Source organism: Ctenopharyngodon idella, chromosome 4 (assembly GCF_019924925.1).
Source record: "Ctenopharyngodon idella isolate HZGC_01 chromosome 4, HZGC01, whole genome shotgun sequence".
Lineage (NCBI taxonomy): Eukaryota > Metazoa > Chordata > Actinopteri > Cypriniformes > Xenocyprididae > Ctenopharyngodon > Ctenopharyngodon idella.
The window spans coordinates 25,535,169-25,553,475 of record NC_067223.1 but is presented as its reverse complement, the minus strand read 5'-3'; the positions used below and the strand labels follow the sequence as shown (position 1 = coordinate 25,553,475).

Sequence of the window (18,307 nt, the reverse complement as noted above, 5' to 3'; positions counted from 1 at the left end):
TCCTCACGTATTTTGGCTTGTTTACAACAACTCGTAAATTTTATGAAAAGTAATTGTTTCGCATAATTACTGGATCCGTTCTGTTACTCAAATGGAGGTTTGACTTGCTGCTTTCTCCGCTCTGTCCAGGCATGGCTGTATAATTGGGCGAGTGGAGTTTGCCCAGAACAGAACCATACCACCAACACTAACTTTATGTATTATCATTATAATAAAATGTACATTTGACAAAAGTGGTCCTGACTGATTTAACATTTATGACTTAGTTGAGCGCATACATTTTTTAATGCACATTTTTAGAATTTTTGCACATCTTGGTGTTTCCATCCAGCTTTTTTTTTTAATGCAATATCCCAAAATGCACATAAGAATAAGTGGATGGAAACATAGATATAGACATGAACCAACAAAGAATGGAACAGAACCAGGGGTATAAATACACAGGAGCAAACAAGAGAACTAAATGACACAGGTGCCAATAATCAGTAACTAAGGAAACTAACATGGAGTAATTAAGGACAAATTCAAGGAACAGACAAAACCCTGACAATGTTTATTTCATTTTATTTATTTGTTTACATGTTTTCCTTTGAATGTAAAAGTTTTGTGCAAGTGCTCATTATTTGTTTCCTGAAGGTGTTAGTACAATTTCTGGCAGGTTGGTTTCAATAGATACTCTTCTTGTAATGAGAAGGATGTTTGTCTATATGAAAATTTATGACACACATGAATTCTGAAATGTTATTTCACTGACAGTAGTTCAGCTGTAGTATTAATGTAATGAAGAGACAATAAGAGACTCTATAATCTTATTCTGATACATCAACACAGTTTCACTAATCCTTTATAAACAGTAAACCCAGGATAGAGCGGTTGAGTGAATGTGGTCTGGACTGTGTGGATGAGGATCATTGTGTCTCCAGAGACGCTGTAGAAGGACAGAGTTCCTGCACTGTGATCCACAAACACTCCTATTCTACGGCTGGACACTACAGGGAGTTCAGTCTCCATGTTATTGTGTCTGAATGAGAAACTGGAGGAAGAGCAGTACAAACTCCAGGACTGATCATTACGTCCAAACACACACTCAATACCCCGTCCCTTCCTGCTGATGCTCATATATGACACTGATATATACACACGTCCACTCCACTCAATCTCCCAGTAACAGCGTCCACACACACTCTCTCTACACAACACCTGCTCCCAATGATCAAATCTGTCTGGATGATCAGGATACTGCTGGACTGTGCTAGTGTAAGTAATCACTCTGTTCCTCTCAGACAGACAGAGGTGTTTATTCACTGTGTTCAGATCCAGAGTGAGCTGATGGGAATCTGATGGAGATAAAACACATCACAATCAGGAATTATGAATCTGATCTTTTAATGTATCTGAACTCTTCATGTTCAATATATCATCAGTGTCTCAGTACAGTTTACCAGATATCCTGTGAAAATCATTATTTACATGATCAACTATAAAACTCTTCTGTCATGTTTTCTTTCTCCTTCTACAGGAAGAACATGAACACACTCAGTGAGTTTCTCTGCTTGTTTTCTTAGTGACTTACATTGTAGGAAGTCGTTCCTGGTCCTGGGAACAATGTTGGTGAAAGAGACTGTGGAAATCAACAGACATGAAGAGTGTGATTATCATGTCAAGAGAAAATCATCCTTGAATCCATTCCTAAGACATTTTAATGTGATATTCTACAAGATATTAGATGTGGGAAATGAGAGGACATGAATCTCAGATATTTTTCCACAATCGTCACTTGAAAAGACATTTAGTTCAATTGATTACTTGCATAACTGTGATTTCAGACTGTATAAAAATAAGCATGAAATAACACGTGGAAAAAATGCATTCTTGAAGGTCACTTCTGTAAGAATAAATTGGGGTTTCTCTGTACAGACTGTGATCATTATTTACCCTCTATCGGTTTTGAATTGGCTCCAACAAGCGCAGGAACCTCAATGCTGCCCTCAGACTGAGCTGTTTGAGAGAGAAAGAGATCCGAATGAAAATTCAGTGAAATTAAACCACACAAACACATCAGCAAAACAGAGAGGAACATTTAGTCTGAAAGCCAGCAGTTATTTATTCTGTGAACATTCACTCTGAGAGATTAATTATAGAAAAATAGTATAACAGGGCATTTTCATACTTCAAATATATTTAGAAAAATCAGTTCTTTAGTTTTTAACTTTTACTGAGTGGTTCTTAAACTTTTTTGGTCACACCCTGTCTTTAAAAAAATCTTCATTGAATCTTCATTTTTTTACCCCCTGCTGAACCACTGCTTTAAACCATTACCTTGCTTGTGTTTGTTCTCTAACTGTTCAGCCACATGGTTCTGGTTCATCTTCCTCAGGATGTCCACCATGATCTTCACAGCCTCTTCTGGTCCAAAAGACTTCATCATCAGATCCACTGTGTCAGGGGCATCTGCTTTCTGAAGAGCAGTCCTTGAAAAGCCCTTAAGATTTTTTAAGCGCCATTTAAACCTCTTCAGTTCATCTGTGTCGAGATCATCCAGAGCATCCAGAAGGTGATCTGAAACAGACGCCATCATCCTTCACTGATTCACATCTGCAGGACAAGTAGAAAAAGACCTGATTATTTGTTTTAAACATCTCAGCTATAATTACTTTAGCTATTAATTTTTTGAAAATATTAAATAATTGCCTTTGAATTTTATTAATGAACACAAACTATTGTGATACGCAATGTCTTAATATTGTCTGATGCTGAAGGTCTGGAACCAATGGGAGCTTTAAGGGTGTTTTCACACCTGTCTTGTTTGGTTCAATTTAATTTAAGTTAATTTCCCCCCTTGGTGCGGATCTTTTGGGTAGGTGTGAATACAGCAATCGCACTCGGGTGTGGACCAAACAACCGTACCGAGACCCAGCTGAAGAGGTGGTCTCGGTCCCAAACGAACTCTGGTAGGGTTAGTCTATGGTGTGAACATGACCCAACCTCAATCTGACCCAATTGCAGAAAGCACAGCGCCTTTTTTTTTAGTTAACAGGCTCCCGTAGTCAGAGTTGCATTATGGGAAAGTGTTGTGTTTGCTACATTTGCTAACCTTTGCGAAATGAGTCTCCGAAGAGATTGATATTTGGGCAGATGTCTATATATAACAGCTACTAGAGAGGATGCATAAAAATGCTGATGCGTTCAGCAAGTTCAGCGAACGGATGAAGGAGAGGGGATTTGAGCGGTCTCCTGCACAGTGCCACGTTAAAGTAAAAAAAACTTAGGCAACAGTACATGAAGGTGCGCGATGCTCTAAGCAAGAGTGGCAATTCCGGAGAAGAAAAAGACCAACAGTTTGTCATGTGGACATTGTATAGCCCTACAGACAAGAACTCATCAAGCCAAAGGACTCCGTCCCCTTCTAGCAGCTACTCTGAAGAAGTCAAGCTTGATGAAAATAGTAAGTAAATGTTTAAAATAACGTTACACACACACACATGTATTAAATGATTTAAGATCCATTACATTCATTTCATTAGCCATTTCCCTGCAAGTGGACTAGTGGACTTTCCTGGTGTGAATACACCCTGAATCTATAGGGGCTTTCACACTGGTTAGTTATAGGAACTCAATTTTAGAAACTAGCCAACAGTGCGGTTTCCCAAGAACTAATGTTCCCCAAGGGCTATTTTACTGTTTGCATTCACACCGCAAATAGGAACTGTGGCTGACAGCGACAGCCCGGCATTCAATGGCGTCAATAACTGGAGAATGGAGCTGTGTTTTTGTAGTTTGTTGTGGGTTTCATGATAATGGAGATGGAATATATAAGTAATGCGATGGAAAGAGCAAAAAAAGGGCTAAAAGACTAAATCTCCTACGATAACTTGTGATGGTACTTATCGAGGCTGAGAAAAGAACACAATGCCACAGACAAATGCAGGTAAATGCTGTTAACATTAGCTTTCTGTATGTTTATGGTGGCTCATGCGGGGTGCTGTTTCATATGGCATGCGTTTGACCAATCAACGTACATTTATGTTACTAGTAGATCATATTGTGTTGGTTTAGACCTACTCTGAAGTAGGAGCTAATTTAGTCCCCCCAAAAGCCGTTCCTGGAACTAAATTTGTTTCCAGTTCCTGCGGTGCGAACACACCAAAAAGTGGGTGTACACCCTCGGTTTGTGCAAATGGAAATGGAAAAAATTTACATTAAGCATTTAATAAAACTGAAAATAGCATTCATAAATGTGACAAGTAATAAATGCAACAATAACAAAATATCAGCTTGATGAATTAAGTTCACCAGTTCTGTCCAATGAAAGCCAGATCACCGAGCTCCTTATTGATTAGCAATTAGCATTGCGCCATCTGCACATGTGCACCATATACAAACATAATTTTCTCATAAAATTTGATGCGATTACCATTTACAACAATGTGTTTAAAATTAAATACCATGACAAATAAGTCGCATATTCATGATTTCATAGTTCAACACTCACCAAGATTTGATAAATGTTCTCTCCGAGCATATGAAGCGCTATTTACTTGCCGTGAGTAATGAGGACATTCATAGGCTTTTTATACAAGCCTCTGAACTGGCATCTCAAGAAAAAGCTCTGAAACTCATCTCTGGGATAACAAGGGAAACCAGTTTTTCAAGAGACATGAGAAAAACATGAGGGGGAAAATGTCACACCTACATCTTATTTTATGTATGCAGTAGACGGATTGGGAGAGATTGAGAAATAAATACAGTAAGAGACAGATTTACTTATTTAGCAGACACTTTTATCCAAAGTGACTTACAAATAACAAAAATCATTATCATTTATATAAATAAATGAGCTAATTCACATCCATAAACATAAAGGAAGTTTGAACTAAGTGTTTGTAGAACAAGTGTGTCTTCAGCTGTTTCTTAAAGGTTGTGATGGTCTCAGCAGCTCGGGTGGATAATGGTGGCTCATTTCACCAAAGAGGAACAGAAAGTGCCAGTGTGTAGATAAGGCACAATGAATCACTGCCACAAGAGTTTAGTTCAGACTTGTTTTAATGGCGACTGCAATCAAAACAACCAGCAGAAACACAACACGCTCTCTCTGCCCATGTCAGTGGGTGGACGATTTCCAGCCCAAAAGCTCATCAAAATCTGCCCACTCCAAAAAACAAAACAAAAAAAACAACACACCCTAAACTTTAACTGTCAAAATAATGTGAGAAAATTTTATTGCCATGTCAATCAAGGTCGTTTAAAATGCCGGGTGCCGTTTCATATGGCATGCGTTCGACCAATCAACGTACATGTACTAGTAGATCATATTGTGTTGGTTTAGACCCTACTCTGAAGTATTGATTTGATATGGACCATATTTAACTCCTTAAAACAAAATAATGATGACAACATAATATAAAAATAGATAAATATCCCAGGAAAACAGATCAAATCAGGGCAAATACATTAGAGAATTACCAAATATGACTAATGTCCAGGTAGACTATTTCAAAATGGCAATCAAGAAATTAACCAATACTCTTGGAAAAACACATGCATCATTTTTAAATGTCAACAGTCAGAATAAGCCAATTTAAATGCAAAAAGTGCCCAATATAAGTGATGGGAATAAGCAACAGAATAGCAGGTGTTTCACACTCATTCATGCACACACTATGACAATCAAAACAGTTACATTTGTAAGTTCCACCCACTGGCCCAACGACTGAATCCAATGGCCTGGTTGAAGGTATTCTGTTTGTATGTCTTTTCTGGCGCATGAATAATTTAATCCGACTACAAATTTAAATTATGATGTTTCTGATGTAACAGCTTATCATGAGATTAGTCGTGATTTAATTTAGATCTTTAATTATTTTGCGTATCCCATATTTTCGGTTATTCGTTCATTAGGGACCCGGTGTCGCATAGAGAACTTACTCCGGCCGATCATCGTAGTCTCACGGACACAAACTCGTCGGTTCTGATCTCAGACGGAGGATGCAGGGTGAATATTCACTTTTAAGTCAGTCGTGCTCTGCTTGCTCATAACAAAAAGTGTAATTTTTGTATATTCACAAAAACTACAACTTACTAAGGCAGTGATAGTCAGAAATCAGGTGGTCTCAAATGTATGTCCATCATTGCACAAACTTGCCTCAGTAAACAAAGTAGATAGCAGCGCACAATCTGACGTCAAACAAAGAAGACGTCAAACTCGCACTCTGATGTCACTTGCCAAAATCTCCGGTTTCACCGTCTACACGACAATGCTGTAACCGGAGTTTGCAAAAAAGTTTGGTTTCCGTAACCGGATAATGCATTTGCATGTGGATGAACGGCCAAACCGCATAGAAAAAGCAGTGGTTTTTGAAAATACCCGTGTTTGTGTGTGTTTGTCTGGCCTTAGACAGAGACAAATGCTTATTTCAAACACTTTCCTTTCAGCGAGAGTAAACACATAAATTTATAATGAATGATTTCCTTCTTTTTTTTACGTACGTAAATGTATTTGTAATATTCATTAGTGTCAGGTGTGTCTTTGTGGAAATGATGTTGTCCAGACGGAAGTGAAGAGCCGTTGCTATGTGCTGCTGCTGCTGTAGTGATGCTCATCTTATGAATAAAAGCTCATTTCACCAGCAACTTTCAGCATCAACTGATCACTGTGCAGATTGACAGCTGTGATTGTGAGTACAGTCCGCCATGTTATATGATCCGTATAGTTTGTCAGTTTATAATGAATCACACAAGCAGTGCCTGTAGTCAAAGGGTTAGGTCACCCAAACATAAAAATTCTGTCATTAAGTACTCACCCTCATGTCATTCCAAACCCGTAAGACCTTCATTTGTTCTCTGAACACAAATTAAGATATTTTTAATGAAATCCGAGGGTATCTGATCCACACACAGGCAGCAACGTCATTGTACCTTTTGAGGTCCAGAAAGGTACTAAAGACATCATTAGGGAAAAGAATACTTTTTGTGCAAAAAACAAAACAAAAATAATGACTTTATTCAACCGATTCATCTGTCTCCTGTCATACTGCTACGCCATTTTGTTGCAGAGCTTCAGTGTTTACGTCCAAATGGCAGCTCAGTATTGGCCGGCTCTGGTCATGTGAGCAGCATGACACATGCGTGTGATTCATTTATTTATTTATTTGAACATACATTCAGTGATAAAAGAAATGTTAACTAAAGACTACAATTTGCATCTGTAAAATACAATTCATTAAATTTCAGATTTTTTACAATTAATACAATATAACAGAGCCCCCTTTCCCCTAATAGATGCAATTTTCAAGCAAGGAAAAAGTGGCTCGTCACAGAGAACAAGTGTATGCTGATCCTACTGCAAGGGCCAATTACCTTGCCAAAAGACGTGAAAGATAGTTTATACACACACAGAGATAGAGAGAGACAGACAGACACATACACCTGTGTAAGACTGTAAGAATGTCAGGTTAAAGTCAGAGTGATGCAGTGATTTAGCTGTTCTGAAAGGTTAGCCAGTGGAAATCACCGGATGAGGTGGTATTATAAAGAGATCAGTTGTTTTTAGAAGCTCTGTAGGCTAACTGGTTTTTACTTTCTATTGTATTTGTAGTTATCAAAAGAGAAAAAGAGAGGGAAAGACAAAGCATATTCCAGTAGCCAAGCTCTCCTAAGCAAAGCAGGAGAAGATGAGGGAAAAATGGAGAGAGTACCAGAGAAACTACAGAAAAACACAAAAGGGTGCTTGATGATGTTCTCAACTTAACTCCACCATCTACGAACACATCAGCAAATGAGCAAATTCAGCATCTTGACAATCCTGAGCCCATGCCCAATTTTAGAGAGGCCACAAGCATCCTCAACCCCTGCAAGGAAAGAAAAGGAAAGAACAAATCCTATAGATTCCTATAGAAAGGCTGAGGTCTGAACTTCACAAAGTTAAAAGAGAACTCCAAACAGCAAAACAAAAGACACAAAAGATACAGAGGAAACTGGAGAGGCAAAAAAATACACAGAAAACTGTCAGGGAAAAGAACAAACTGAGAGACAAAATGAAAAGCTCACGAGTGAGAAGAGAGGAAGTGGTCAGCTTTCTTTGTAGGGATGAGAATATTCAAATGTTATCAGGCAAAAAGGACACGGTAACAAAAAATAAAATCAAGCAGCAAAGGAGGGAACTGCTTCACTCTCTGAAGGAGCTTCATGCACAGTGCAATGCAACAGTCAAGAGACACCTGAAATTGTCATATAGACAGTTCGTGAGATGCTGCCCTTTTTTATGTAACACCAGCAAAAGACACTGACAGAAGTACATGTGCTTGCATAGACCATGAAAATGTCAAGCTGCTTGTAGACAGATTGCACCAGAAAGGCAAAACAGTATTTCAGAGTTGCTAGCAGTTATTGCATGCAATACTACCAGCAAGCATTGCATGTATCGCACCTGTGTAAAGTGCTGTTACAGCGAGATTGAGTTTGAAGAACCTCTGGAGGAAACTGAAATAACATGGCAGCAGTGGTCCAGAATAGTCACATCTGAAGAAGAGAAAACCTTCGCTAACTTTGCAAAAGTCACACAAAGTGGAAAGTGTGAAGATCTGTTGGCTTTCCTTAGCAAGAAGCTGGACTCTCTATATAAGCACCATTTCAATTGACTCCACCAAGCCAAAACACTCAGAAACACTACGTGAAGATGAAGTCGGCGTTCATGTGGACGTCTCTGAGAACTATGGTTGTAAACTCAGCAGTAAAATTCAGGCTTTCCACTTTGTTGGCAGCCGCAAACAGGTTACAATCCACACCTGTTCTTTCTGGCTTCCAAAGGGTCACTTATCACTTTACAAATTCCTGAAGGATCAATTCTCTACCATCACAAACTATTGGATATTGGAGGAAACCATTGCAAAGTATGATGAATCTGTCCCAAAAAAATGTCCCAGCTGTGAAATGTACACTGAAAAGTCATCAAGTAACCTCTAAAGAAACAGCTGCAATTCAGTGGAGGGAAATTTCACCTGCTATCTGGAAGTGCTATGATCCATCTACAGTAGATTTCCCCTCAACTGCTACCGACGGTCTGCAAGATCTGAAAGGCAAGTTCATTCTGGTCAGATATGAAAGTAAGCCTTTTGTGGGACAGGTCATCCAGGTGGTGGGTGAAGAAGTGAAGGTGAGCAGCATGCAATAGCTGGGTGGGAAGAATGTCTTCACCTGGCCTCATCCACCTAACCTCCTATTCTACTATGAGTCCCATATGCTGCACATATTATCTGAGCCAGAACCTTTGATCTTGCGTGATTCAAAATTCATGTGTGAGGACTGGTCTGAGGCACACAAAGCCAGAAAATCTTCTGTCACACTGACACACTTTTCATAGACATAATGAGTTGTTCTGCAGTATTAACCAGGACTTTGATATCGCGGCTCCACTTAGCACTCACTACTGCGCAGACTCTGGCTCCAAGTTCACTGAGACTCAAGATGTCAGCGCCATATTGACACACTGGTGGCTTCACTTACTAGAATGGAAGAGAGTGAAGGTGCGCCATCCATCTTTTTTTACAGTCTATGATTGTTACATGTGGCCTTAGGGTCCAGAAACCCTTAGCGGCACCCATGATAATAATAATAATAAACTTTATTTATATAGCACTTTTCATGCATAAGATGCAGTTCAAAGTGCTTTACATAAAAATGATAGTCAAATATCAACAACATCACATTCAAACATATGCATCAAACATAATAAAAAGGATTAAAAAAAATAGAAAATACAAAATAGAATACTAATATACTAATACATAAGTGAAACAAACAAAATTAAAAGTAATCAATTACAACACATCTAACAAAAAAAGCTAAAACATATAAAAGGCAATTTATAAGCACAATTCAGATTACTAATTAATTAAATGCCAGAGTAAAGAAATAGTATTTTTAAAAGAAAGTTAAAAACATAAGTGTACTAGCTTCTCTAATATCTGATGGTAGTGTATTCCATAATTTTGGCGCATAATTTGCAAAAGCTGCGTCACCGGTTTTCTTTCATCTATAGCTGGGAACCTCCAATAAACCTGCATTAGATGATCTTAAGGTTCTTGGAGGAATATAATTGACAAGAGAACTGCTAATATAGTTAGGTCCTTTTCCATTACAAGCTTTGTATGTCATGAGAAGAACTTTAAAATCTATTCTAAATTTTATAGGAAGCCAGTGCAGGGCAGCTAAAACCGGAGTTATGTGTTCCCTTTTTTTAGTTTTGGTTAGTATCCGAGCTGCTGAGTTTTGGATAAGTCTTTTAATTGATTTTTGTGGGAGACCAGTAAAAATTTTAGCTATGTTTCTAAGGTGAAAGAATGAAGATTTTGTCACCTTGTTAATATGGGAATTAAAACTTAAATCTGAGTCTATGATAACACCAAGACTTGTAACCTCTGGTCGAACCAAAGGAGTAAAATTAGCCAGATTCTGAAACAACATTTCTTTTTTAGTTTTAGGACCAAATAATAGAATGTCCGTCTTATCCTTGTTTAACTTTAGAAAGTTATTCCTCATCCAGTCAATTACTACCATAAGGCAGGTAGTAATCGAATTGATAGCCGTACTATCATCTGATAACAGTACTACAGGTACATGTATATTGCTATACTGTATTTATTTCCATCTTTGTACTTATTGTCTAATGCTGTGTCTAACTGCTTGAACTCTTCTAAAGTTTGACATTTTCAATTATTTCCTCCTCTGCACAGCCACAGCAGCCAATGTCCTGTTATGATGGAGAGGATGTCTTACTGATATTGACTGATTTTCTGCCAAGAGAGTTTACAGCTGTAATTATCACAGCTGTACATGTGCCAAAGCTAGCATCGGAGATGCTGCTGTCATAGTAGCAGGAGACTTTAATCATGCAAACTTTAGGGTTTGTTTTTACCAAAGTTTATAATAATGTGCATTTTTCTACAAGAGGGGAATATTTTAGAGCAGGTTTACACCAACATTTCAAATGCATATTAAGCCTCACCATCTCCGCACCTTGGATTATCAGACCATCTCTCTGTTTCTTATTCCATCTTATAAACCACTGATCATCCAAATGGTCTTTTTTTCTACACCATTTTGCCAATTGCACAAGTCCAAGGCCCTCCTTTTGTTGGATAACTCGTCTGTATTTTTGCAAGGAAGCACTGTATTGTGCTACTGATTCCCAACTCACTGCAAGCTCAAGGTCCAGCTGCTGGACAGAAGTGTGTTCGGCTCTTTCAAGAGTAAAGGTAACATGCACTTTGTGTCATGATCACCCACTGGAGTGCCCTTGTTAGCCACCAGAGGGCACTCCACCCCGGATTATTGTCTCACGTTCATGGACTCCATCTCCCATAACCCTTTGTCCCAGTCTCATCATTGATCATTGTTCGGTTTGTTTCAGTCATCATCACTGAGGTTACTTGCACTTCTGAGAATTCTCTGGTTTTGTTTTCTGGACTGTTTTATGTGTTTTGACTCTTGCCTGGCTATGTACAATGTTTCTGAATATCCAAAACTGCAATTGGATCTTAAACAAGTCTCAGAGCATCCGTGACACTTTGACAACTGGATGAAGACCCACCCACCAGGTATCAATGTCTGTGACCTACCTGGCATTGTTGGTCAAAGCTTGCCACTGGTGGCAATCCCTAAAAAAATTAATGTCAGTATCAGACATACAGTTGTAAAATGTATAGTGAAAAAAGACTTTGCTGCATGTTTTGTAACCAACCACCGCCTTACTGTCGACTCTGTGCTGCTGTGTAGGACCTTCCCAAAGACAGGAAAGGAGGAAGAGTGTTACACCATCCTCTCACACACTCACACACAGACAATAGAAAAAAGAGGAAGAGAAGCAATAAGGCAAAAAAAGAGAAAAGGTCAAAAGAAAGCCCTTCAATATCAAAAGAAAAGAAACATGAAATGAATCAGTCAAGCTGTAGTTGTTGTGAAATAAAAATTCTCCTACCACTCATCATCTGTGAAGTGGAGCAGAACTACATGCCATCAGTCCTCTTTTTGGGTGCGGGAAGTGCATTTTTACTGATTGATAAATATAAGCATCATGTTCTCATCGTCTCCTAACCAGGACCCGAAATATAACATTAAGTCTGCTCTTTAAAACAAGGAAAAGAAGCAATGTAGGAGAATAGTGTGTGCAAACAGCCGGAAACTCTGTATATTCATGCAGTATGTGCATGACAAAAAATCAATTCCGATTTGAAGCTTGTGACACATAAACATGACATATCAACCCGATCGCTTTATTTAGCGTTCATGTAAACACTAGATTTGGATTCATCAATCAGAATGATTTCATTCCAATTGAAATGAAAGGTGTGCATGTAAACATAACCACTGTCACATGGTTCTTCTGAGGCAGGTTTTCAGCCTTCTCAGGACACTGAAACTTCGTTCTGCCTCAGAAGCTCCAGCAGGCACAACAGATAACCATCTATTAATTACATCTGACACCTGCTTTATCAGACCACGTATCTGATCTGCTGCAGCTTTTATATTTGTAGAGTTTTATATTTGTAATTGTGTTTCAAATGTTGGTCTGTTTTAAGTGTTGCAGGATTCATCTAACATTAAGTTAGATGCCATGTCTGCTGCAAGTTTGTAGATGCTCTTGAAGTTTCCTCCAGACAGTTTCTGTTTTCTTTTGAGGCTTTTCAACTCCTGAATAACCTCTGAAGCCATCAAGAGCTCTGATATTTTTTCTTGAATAATTTAAACTCTTCTCGCAGGTAATATAGGCTGTAGGAAGTCTTCCAGTCTTTAATTTGTCAAAACTAAATGCCTGTCTTATTTTAAAACGACATTAAAACTAAAATAATCAGAATCTCATCTTCTTGCTGCTGCTCAATGGAAATATCTCCCTCTCTCAATGATGAAATGAAACTCTCTTGGTCTTTGCCTGTGTTGCTGTCAGTTCAGTTCAAATGAGCTTTATTAGGATGACTGTGTGAAACGGTTCAATGTTGACAAAGCAATAAACAAGTGTATTATAGAAACATATAAATTAATAAAAGGAAAAAAACATGGACATATTATACATTTATATATATTATCACAATTAACAACAACAACAAAAAAAGACAAAGTAAATTGACTATTCAAGTGTTGACGTCATTTCATTAATATAGATATTAAATAGAGTCGGGCTGAAACCGCAGCTTTGACGGACTCCTTTAGTCTGAAATAATCAGGCTGTTTGTCACTGATTTTAACACAACATTTGTTCTCACTGTGGTCTCTGTCTGTACTGCATTCTTCACTGCTCTCAGTTCCTCTGCTGGTTTCAACCTCTTCCTCTATCCAGGGCTTTCTTTCTCTTCCACCCTCCTCTTACTTCTCTCTCTGTTAGTTCCTGTTTCTCTCTCCCTGGGCATTTTTTTCCCCACATTTGTCCCTGTCTGAACTATCATTGTTCTGAGAGGTCAAAAAACAGAAATATTACTCTTAATGTTGAACCCTGTAGCATGTTATGATCTGTTTCCTTTTCATGTAAAGCACTTTGAATTACCGTTGTGTATGAAATGTCCTATATAAATAAACTTGCCTTGCCTATAAGTTAATGTAACTATACACTGTCATACACTGTAAGTCATACACTCATAATAGTATTATTGTAGCCTGGTAGAAATTTTCAGGGTATATAAAATAATAAAACATTAATGTTGGTGAACAATTTCTAGAAAAGTGTGAAGGAAAAACAACAACAACAAAAAACACCTTCTGATACCCTTTTAGACATTACCTTTCAGCAAGCAATTCATGTAATCACATATTACTGTTTAATCACAATCTACAAATAGGACGTGTTTATTTCTGACAACTGACAGTTCATTTGCCAAAGCCCCTATAGTTATCTATAATAGTTATCTTTGCTGCAAATTCAGTACAGAAGTACATAGACTTGGTGATTCGGACAGGGAGATTAAAAGCATACTTGACTGTCCACTGATTTTTAAGCACAACCTTTTCATTGTCAAATTACTTTTTCTTCAAAAGAGGCCGTTCTTTCTTGAATGGATGTTTATGAAGTAGATGACTCCTGCTTATCTCAGACAAAAAAGAGAATGAAACCCTGAGGTTTCCGTAAACAACAATATAACATTTTTGGGGGCCATGACACAAAGAACTGAGACAAATGAGGTTATGATTGAAGGTTAAGTGGTCAAAAAAAAAGGAAAAAAAGTCACACTTGTGGTCTTTGTGGTCCAAAATGAAATAGGGGGAGAAAATACAGAAAATATTTGTGTGTACAATCTGCAAATCATCCACAATGCAGAAAAAAAATGCACAGCAACGAATGAGTGACACTCTAAAACATCAAGAGCACAAAGTAGAAAAAAATCACAAACTGATGTGATTGTAACAGAGCAAGTTTTTGCAAGTGAAATAAAAATCAATAATTCTGCCACAGTGCAGTAAAAAAGCAGACAGCAAGGAAAGGATTACACTCTAAAACACTGAGTGCGCAAAACAGACACACCCATTCACGCACTAATGTAATGGTAAGATCTACTGTCATACAATTCTAAATTATGGACATTTAGAGAAAACAAGTAGGACAAACAGTAAAGATCATTAAAATTATGTTGTTGTTTTATTATGTTTACAGGCGGCAGTCATCTGTGAAGGGCTGCCGCTTTTGTTTTGTTGTTCGTTTACTTTTGGATTAAAGTTTATGTTGAACATTCAGGTTCGGTTAAGCTTCTGTGTATGTTTGCTAATCAATATTTATACGTGAGTAAAAGCCTAAATTAACTCTGTTCATCATATAAAGCAATCGTGTTTCTTCAGAAAATTTGGACTAACCCGCTCAATTTATATGGATTAGTTTTACGATCTCTTTTTGAACTTTTTGAAGCATCAAAGTTCCAGTTGTGAAGGAAGTCTATGGAAGGACAGAATGCTGTCAGATTTCCTCAAATATTTTCATTTATGATGATCGTGTGAGGCTGAGGGACTAGTGGAGCATCTTTATTTCCATAGCATGGAGGGCCTGCTCATGCTTGGTGGTGGCTGGCCAGCAGTCGGAACCGTACAGCGTGATGTTTTTTTAGATCTTGCCCTTGAGTGTTACGGGCATTCAACGGTTGCAGAGTGCATGTGACTTGTTGCCATTTGAACCACGCAGTGTTGACCTGGACGCAGGCGTCAGGAGCGAGTTGTCGAGATATTTGAATTCGGTGACCTTGTTTAGTGGCTGCCCTCTAACTCTGATGGTCCCGCCAAGCTGGGGCCCGCACTCCATGAACTCAGTCTTCTTGATGTTGAGGTGCAATCTGAGCATGTCCAGCCACTCATTCCAATCTTACACTTGACGTTCGAGCTTCATCAGCTTAGATGTCATCGCCGTCGGTGAAAACAAATCTTTCTAACCATTTCCTAAAACTATTACCTTTTTGTTAAATAAACAATAGAGGTGGAAGGACACAAAACACATAGAAGATAAATGGTCAATAATGAGTTTTGTGTAAATGCAGCTGAATAATATCTATCAGTTGTTGCTGGAGAGATGACACAGTGTGAGAAGTGTAAAAAGTCCTGCAGAAGGGTGTTGTAGAGAAGCATAAATGAATGCGCTGACACAGAACTGTGAAAAGCGAACACATCCACCATTTAAAGGCGCTTTAAGCAATTTCAGCCATTTTGTCAGCAAAACCACATGTCTTCTCTCACCAAAGCCCCGCCTTCTAATGTCAATGAAAATGACTGACAGTCTGAGAGTGTTTCTGATTGGCACACAATAAATAAATAAAAAACACACAAAAAAGCTTACAGCTCTATAACAACTGTGACTCACCAGAAGCCCTACTCGACATACAAGCCACTTGTGATTACAAGTATTCATTATTGATGTCGTAGTGAAATGGCCAGCTAGTGCCCATGACACCTGTATTTTTGGAAATTTCCATGCTAAACACACATTTGAAAAATGGTACGATCCCCTCCTCAAAAAACAAATTCTAGATCTGGAGGAGGTTCATTGCTCAGATTCCTGTTTTTCTCCTTGGGGACCCAGCATATCCTTTGCTTCCCTACCTGATGAAGTATGCAAATGGGGGGAGCACTGTTCAGGAACAGTATTTTAGACTGTCCTTGTATCGAGCTAGAATGGTCATTGAATGCGCTTTTGGCAGACTGAAAGCATGCTTAAGGCAGGAACACACCAAGCCGACGGTTGGCCGTCAGGCAGTTTTTGTTTGTCGGCCAAGTAAGTTTTCTCAGTGTGTTCCGCACTGTCGGCTGAAGTTGGTCTTCGTCGGCTTTTTTTTGGCCGATTCGACATGTTGAATCGGCGTCGGCGCTCGTCGATCCGTTGGGCCATCTGATCATTCTGATTGGCTGTTCAGCTACTGCCACCTGCTGACATGGAAAGGCATTTCATCTTACGCAGGCGCAGAACTGACGTGCTACTTGGCCGTCGAGCATTGGTTTGGTGTGTCAGGGCAACTTTGGACCCAGACACTGCTGACGCGAGCCAACCCCGCAGTCTGCTTTCGTCGCCACTAGATCGTCTGCGTCGGCTTGGTGTGTTCCTGCCTTTTTGAGCATTGAGAAGGGCGAAGTTAAAAGTTATTTTTGTTGTTGTTTATTTATTTATTTTTTTATTAAATCAATGTTAAGGCAATTTTATTTAAGATGAAAATGATATATGCACATTGTTGCCACTGAATCAGCCACTGCACAAAAAGTCAAAACCTGCCTGAATACTGTTTCAGCACAATTTAACAAATAAACTTCATGAGCATTGTCAGCTCATTTTGGTGTCACCACTGACCACTTGAAAAGAATAAAGTAGCATAACCTGACCTCATAAACTAAAAATGAGGTTAAATAATGTAGGCAAAATCGTGTTGGTGGAGCGCCAAGATAGCAAGTAACACAAAATCAAAACACATGTAACCAGGAAGGCACTTGCAAATTACAAGGTAGTAGCTGCCTTTACAGAAAAACTTTTGTACAATAAAAAGGGTTTAACAGTCCATTAAAAACATTACAGACCTCTTATATTCCACTGCTAACTATTTTGGACAGAATATTGGAGCTGCCTAACAGCTGATGCAACACATTCAACACCTCAAAAACAGGTGGATTTCAGCAACAGTCTTTAAACACAAAGTCTTTACATGTTGGATGTAGTGTTGGATGGTAGTGCAGATGCATAGATGTGTCCATGTTGAATGGTTGTGGTGGTGGATGCATTTTAACTTGTCTCAGCAATGACATATGACTAGACATAGTCCATAGTTTCACTCTTATGTCACGAGTCCTTATGAAAAACTGGTTCTGTTAGTTTTCTGACAAAGTTCTGATAAAACAGGTTCTGAAGAAAACTCCTCCTACACAGACCTTTATGAAAACGCAGAATTGAAAGGAGTTTCATAATAACTTATGCTCAAGACAGTTCAAGTTCAGTGGAGGAACAAGAAACATTCATCATTATTAACGGTTAGTAAAAACTACTTCCTAAAATATTGACATATATATATTTAAAAGTGTTGTGTATCCATTCACATTGATCTAGACTTAACAGACAGCATTGACATATTGTTCATAACTTTTTTGATTGCTAACAAAACTCAAAGCAATTATTTGCTTTGCAGATTTAAACAACTCAGCTTCTTGCCGCCTCGCGTCTCTCAACTCAGACTTTATCTCTGTCTCTCTTCATAAATAGCCACATTCATCTCACAACCTTTATTTCAACTCATTTAGATTATCACTGTAACAACATCAGATTTTTACGGAGCCCCTAAAGGGACGTGGTGTGGAAAAAAATTGGGATGGGAGGAAAAAATTTTTTTCAAATCTTTTGCATTCCCTCGCAAAGATATTATCGTTCCCTTGCTGTGAGCTCAGACACTTCCTCTTTAATGTCCCGCTGGCAGGCAGGAGAGCAGTGATGTATGAACTGAATTTGGTGATAGTACAGTGTGTTACAGTGAAGTTATTGAGTATTTTTACTGTTATTTTTCAGTTGCAGTTCGCAGAACATAGCATTTTTTGCAAGCATATTTGGTATTACTCAAAAGTAGATAACATAACAAGCAATCAAAAGCAAGTAAATATCATATTTGAATAGGTAAATAGCAATATCAACATCAAAATCCAAAACAAGTCATATGAAAGAAGATAGTCATATACACCTAGAATGGCTTGAGGGTGAGTAAATCATGGGATAATTTTCATTTTTGGGTGAACTAACCCTTTAAGTCTTTATTTATTTTGATTTTGTTCAAGTTTGTGTTTAATAAAATACTGGATTCTCCAAACTTGCCATCAG

General features: G+C 38.4%; 2 protein-coding genes across 3 annotated transcripts in view; one reads left to right on the top strand and one right to left on the bottom strand.

Moving 5' to 3' along the window:
* Positions 1–531: 531 nt before the first annotated feature.
* LOC127511237 (tripartite motif-containing protein 16-like) lies at positions 532–7,078 on the bottom strand. 2 transcript variants are annotated; one of them, XM_051892019.1, is made up of 5 exons: positions 6,801–7,078; positions 2,320–2,595; positions 1,936–1,998; positions 1,574–1,621; positions 532–1,337 (listed from the first exon to the last, which is right to left on the bottom strand). In XM_051892019.1, the coding sequence occupies exons 2-5, from the start codon at positions 2,576–2,578 to the stop codon at positions 823–825; spliced, it is 885 nt and encodes a 294-aa protein (XP_051747979.1). In that variant the 5' UTR covers positions 2,579–2,595; positions 6,801–7,078; the 3' UTR covers positions 532–822. The 2 variants fall into 2 exon arrangements, with proteins under 2 accessions (XP_051747979.1, XP_051747980.1); XM_051892020.1 differs by lacking the exon at positions 6,801–7,078 and adding an exon at positions 4,493–4,626.
* Positions 7,079–17,313: 10,235 nt separating this feature from the next.
* The window catches only part of LOC127511056 (NACHT, LRR and PYD domains-containing protein 12-like), a 70,254-nt gene continuing 69,260 nt past the window's right edge, over positions 17,314–18,307 (top strand). The window contains 1 exon segment of the mRNA XM_051891407.1: positions 17,314–17,472. The gene's annotated coding sequence lies outside the window, so the exon portion shown is untranslated.

What these genes read in the sequence shown, in the direction of transcription:
- LOC127511237 (XM_051892019.1), bottom strand. Translation starts at nt 2,578, where the DNA reads ATGATGGCGTCTGTTTCAGATCACCTTCTGGATGCTCTGGATGATCTC. An exon ending in AGAGAACAAACACAAGCAAG is followed by an intron (nt 1,999 to 2,319) that starts GTAATGGTTTAA and finishes TCTCTCAAACAG; the next exon opens with CTCAGTCTGAGGGCAGCATT. An exon ending in CAATTCAAAACCGATAGAGG is followed by an intron (nt 1,622 to 1,935) that starts GTAAATAATGAT and finishes TGATTTCCACAG; the next exon opens with TCTCTTTCACCAACATTGTT.